General features: G+C 32.4%; 1 protein-coding gene across 1 annotated transcript; it reads left to right on the top strand.

The window, feature by feature from the left end:
* The first annotated feature begins 1,029 nt into the window (after positions 1 to 1,029).
* Positions 1,030 to 3,709, top strand: LOC107862624 (protein SRG1). Its single transcript, XM_016708255.2, has 4 exons — positions 1,030 to 1,661; positions 1,749 to 1,993; positions 2,086 to 2,410; positions 3,181 to 3,709. Exons 1-4 carry the CDS (start codon positions 1,383 to 1,385, stop codon positions 3,439 to 3,441), a joined length of 1,110 nt encoding a protein of 369 aa, XP_016563741.1. The 5' UTR covers positions 1,030 to 1,382; the 3' UTR covers positions 3,442 to 3,709.
* The last annotated feature ends 1,552 nt before the right edge of the window (positions 3,710 to 5,261 follow it).

Consider the following 5,261-nt stretch of genomic DNA (forward strand, 5'->3'; position numbering starts at 1 on the left):
CTGATGTAAGAATCAAATTTTGAATTTATGAATCTTTTTGTCAAAGTTGTTATTATTCTAGTATAAGTACTTTAATATTTTTTGACTTTTAATTTTAACTTTACTTTGAATATAGGACAAATATACGCAGCTCATTAGTGAGTATCGTAGTACTCAGCCTCGTGAAAGTCAGGGTGACTCACTACCCCAACATGTAGAGGAGGAGTTATGGGATAAAGTTGTGGGCTGCAGTTAGAGGCCATTACTACGGATACCACAAAAAAAAATTTTGGCGAGAATATTAGGTGTTCGTCCGGCCCTACATACTCTAACTTTTCAGTTGATAGAGAAACTATTGAAAGACTAGAAAATACGGTTTTCAAACTCACTGAAGAGCTTACTGAACAGAGAGAGAGGGTGCAGAAGAAGGAGGAGGAAACATCATCACAAATCAGGATGCTGCAGGAGCAGTTCAGCTCTTTCATTCAGACTTCAGGGATTATTCCTCCGTGTACTGGTGATGCAGTTCGGGCTGCAAAAGGTCTACGCCCCTGGATGATATCAGCACAGATGAAGATATGGAAGACGGCGAGGACGAATTCGATGAAGATGAGTTTTAGTTTTTTGACATTTGTATGTGTTGTACTTTGAATTTAGACATTTTGTTGTAGTTTGTACACTTTTGAAACTATTGTTGTAGTTTTTATACTTTTCACTTTTGTTGGACATTTTATATGTGTTGTACACTTTTGAAAGTATTTACATTTGGTTTGTTGTTGTTGCTGTTGTTGTTGTATTGCATGTTAGACCATTTGTTGATTTTCTCAAAAAAACCGACCACAAATGATTGATTTTTAAAAAAATTTGTAAAAAATCGACTACAAGTGATCGTTTTCTAATAAATTAATTAATTAATATAAAAAAAATCATGTTGGGAGCATTGTCCCCTAATGCAAGGGTCTTGCAGTGTGGAAATCTGGATTAAGGATAAGAAAGAAGAACAGGCATAATGCTATAAAATACGACAAAATTTTCATCAGGATTACCTTTGATGGGAGAATTCTGGTTCAGAAAGTAGCTATGCTCCAATTTAATTGCAGATTAGTTAATAATTTTCCACTCGAGGACAATCTTTCTTTTCCTTTCTTTACTATATCTTTAACAGATACAGACATATTACTACTGATATGGGATCAAACAACACGTCATTTGTTTGGCTCTCTTTGAGGGTTCAATTATTATATGGATACAAAACACCTTCTTATTAATTACTACTACTATTTTTTAATTATTTGTTTCCGGTGATTAGCTAGCCTATTAAATCAACTAAAAAACTCCAGAGGGTTGAAATAAGAATTTTCTAGAGTAAAGATAGAAGGGGTGTATATTCATTAATAATCCTGATGGCTACACAAATTGAAAACAGCAATGAACTCGAGTACGAGAAAATTGCTTGGGGAACTTCTTTGCCAGTGCCTAGTGTTCAAGAACTAGTGAGAAACGATACTAAAGAAGTTCCCCCTAGATATGTACAGAACAATGACAACAGACCAGTCATAATATTTGAACCATCTCAAGAATCAGCTGAAATCCCAATCATCAATTTTTCACTGCTTGCTGATGGAGACGAAGATGAACGAACTAAATTGCACTTGGCATGCAAAGAATGGGGTTTCTTCCAGGTATATATAGTATATATGCACAGGCTTACTATATATTATGCGTACATATAGTAAAAATAAAATGGTTTATTAATTTTGATTTTACAGATATTAAACCATGGGATAACCGAAGAGGTGATACAAAAAGTGAAGACAGCTGTATCTGGATTTTTTGAACTTCCATTGACTGAAAAAAAGAAATATGCTATGGAAGAAGATGATCTGCATGGATATGGTCAAGCTTTTGTACACTCTGAAGAGCAGATATTAGAATGGTCTGACATAATGTTTCTCATTATATATCCACTCAAATCAAGGAAAACCGTCGTCTGGCCAGAATTACCAGGTTTCAAGTATGTATAAGTTTAAAAAAAAAAGTAATTTTACTCTTAATTAAATACTATGACATGTTTAAGACTCGATTCATTTTTTTTTGTTTATTCAGGGAAGCAGTTGAGGAGTACTCGAAAAATGTGGAAAGGGTACGCGATGAGATCTTAGGAAATATGTCATTATTGTTGGGACTTGAGAGAGATCGCCTAAAAGAGATGCATGGGGAAATGAAACATGCGGTGCGAATGAACTACTATCCACCATGTCCAAATCCTGATCTTGTTCTTGGAATTGGACCACATTCGGATGCAACATCCATCACTTTACTCCTGCAAGATGATGATGTGACTGGACTCCAAATCAACCACAAACAAAAATGGCTCCCTGTTAACCCGATTCCTAATGCCATACTTGTTAACGTTGGTGATTGCCTTGAGGTATATATACGTGTATATGAACCTTTCATTTTTATTTATTTATTTATTCATTCTTTGGGTTGGGGTGGGGTGGGGTGGGGTGGGGGGTAGGATTTTACATTTTCCCTCAGTTAACAGTTATTAATCAATATGCATTTGTTCGCGATATGACATTCTTTAAGCTTTTTAATTAACCATACAATATTCATTTTGTTCACTATTTTCCACCCTTTAATTAGAGGTCTTCGGTTCGAGCCCCCTGTACGAAGAAAATTCTATATATTGGGAGGGTTGTCCAAGAATGAGCTCTATACAATGTGCGATTTCGATTATCGGGGATCCAATTAATGCCGATACCATTCACTGGGGAAAACCCCAAAAACGAAAATTGATTTGGATTAGCTCTCCATTGATAAACTCCAACAAATTTAATGGATCGTTAAATTTGAACGTGGAAAAAATTGAGTGTTCTTTTAAGCACACACACATATATAATTATATATGTTGTGACAATTTTAGATTTATATATGTATGACAAGATTCCATGTGGAAAAAAATATGATATATTATATGAGCATATCATTTAAATATTTTAATAGTAAGAGATTTATATCCTTATTTAACATAATTACATCTTCCAAATGTATACTTATGTGTCTAACCGAAGTTTGATAATAGTTGAAGAACCAACGGAGCAATTTTTTTCATTTGTTAGTATATGCTAATGTTATTCACTTATTTGACTCATGTTATTTCCTTGCAACAACTGAGTGTGATAACTTGAGCAACAGATTTGGAGCAATGGAATGTACAAGAGCATCGAGCATAGGGCTGTGACTAACAAGGAAAAAGTGAGAATATCTGTTGCCACCACTGTGTTTCCAGCTGACACGACAGAATTGGAGCCAGTTGAGACAATGATCAGTGAGCAGCATCTAAGCATGTATAAAAGGGTTAAGTTTCTTGATTTGATCAAACATGGTATGGCCAAAACGATGGATGGCAAAATATTCATTGAGTATGCCAAAGAAGAGGACAATCAAAGGCCATGAGGTCAGCTACTAGCTAGTTGTATTAACAACAATTATTACTGTATAATAATATTGTCCCAAACTTTATATTGCAGGGACATGCATTAATTATGTGATAAGATTGTACGTGAGATAATAGTAATAATCGCTACGTGGGTATTTATATATTGCATGTTAGTGATAATGAAGAGTGGAACCGTTATGATGTATTACAATGTTAATGCCTCTCTTCCTTTTTTTGTTCCCTCTTTGTTGAAATCAGTCAAATGATAAAATAATGTTGGAATAATGAAGAGTCCATTATGTTAACCAATTCCGAATTTATGACCTTTATCCTTTTTTTTCGTTTTTTGTTTCTTTTAAGTGTGATTGTTTAATTTTCATGAAACTTGGTTATTGAATTCATAGAAGTATCAGTAATACCCAAAGGATTTGATTTTAATGATAGAGAGCTCAAACACGTAATATGTGAATTACATCACAAAACATTATTGTATTTAAATTTTAAATCGAGAAGGAAAGAGATAGCTTAGATCAACTATGTACACGGAAGCATGTCTTTGTTTATCATAAATAGCTTTAGGAGTAAAAAAAATTGGCTTTATCAACATACTTTGTCAAACATACTAATTGTTTATTATCCAATTTCAATACTTACACTAAATACATAAATATTATTTTATCAAAATTAATTTTAACATCTAAAAACATTTTTGATTATTTTAATATTTATCATCTACTTTTAATCAACAAATTCAGACGATCAGATTTATATCTCTGTTTAGAGAGGCAGTTTGTCACTTTGTGCTCATACCCAATTATTCATTTGATGTAGTTTTGAGATAGATTTGAAAAAAAATTTACTTTTCCTTTTCACCATCCTACATGAAATGGAATTGTGCCACTACACCATTCACTTCCATCGCTAATTGTGTCGACACCGCTCATCACCATACCCTCAGGCCTCAACCACCATCCTTAGTCATAATCGTCGTGATACGGCCAATAAACATAATCAACTGTCACCACTAATACTACGATCATCATTCATTACAATTAATCATGCGTTTATCAATTATTACCTACAGTCTTCATTGTTTGTCATTATTATATACAAGGTGCCTCGAGCATATTAATGACCTAAGGTCAAAACTAAATGGAGGCGTTAATTTTTTTTTTCGTAAAATCTATTTCTAAAATAATATAATTATTTTTTTCATAAATTCTTTTTATTAATAATATAATCCAGAAATTTAATCTTTATTGGCACACAATACTCTAGATATATCAAATTTCTTCTAATAATTCTTGCCTTTTAAATAAATAAATTATTTTTTTTATAAATAATATTTAATATTTTTTACAAAAGGTCTATAATATATAATTTCTAAAATAAATTAGGTACCTTGAATTTGGGACGATCGCCTTTTTCTTAAGAAAGTAGAGTCGTCCATGATTATATATATTGTCAATTATTAACTATCACTATCAATACGCACCTTTAGTCTTCAATAGTCGCCACCAACGCCACCATCAAAATCATTGTTGTCAGCTATCTAAGTTACTGTATATTGACAATCATCAACATCAACCTGTATAACCACCACCTCTTATTGGGTCCCAACTGTCATTCTCAGTGATCTCCATAATCAATCAATATATAATTTTTTTCAAAATATTTTGTCGATATACTAATAGATTAAATAATATTTTAATGAATTTAACTTTTAAATGAAGAATAGCTTTGCATATTCAGATATTGAGGAGAAAATAACTTTAATTATCTGGTATTCAAATCTCTTATACAATATTTTAATATTCAAATTCAGCATCTTAATTAT

This window comes from Capsicum annuum, chromosome 3, assembly GCF_002878395.1.
Source record: "Capsicum annuum cultivar UCD-10X-F1 chromosome 3, UCD10Xv1.1, whole genome shotgun sequence".
Classification (NCBI taxonomy): Eukaryota; Viridiplantae; Streptophyta; class Magnoliopsida; order Solanales; family Solanaceae; genus Capsicum; species Capsicum annuum.

What these genes read in the sequence shown, in the direction of transcription:
- LOC107862624 (XM_016708255.2), top strand. Translation starts at nt 1,383, where the DNA reads ATGGCTACACAAATTGAAAACAGCAATGAACTCGAGTACGAGAAAATT. An exon ending in CCAGAATTACCAGGTTTCAA is followed by an intron (nt 1,994 to 2,085) that starts GTATGTATAAGT and finishes TTGTTTATTCAG; the next exon opens with GGAAGCAGTTGAGGAGTACT. An exon ending in ACGTTGGTGATTGCCTTGAG is followed by an intron (nt 2,411 to 3,180) that starts GTATATATACGT and finishes CTTGAGCAACAG; the next exon opens with ATTTGGAGCAATGGAATGTA.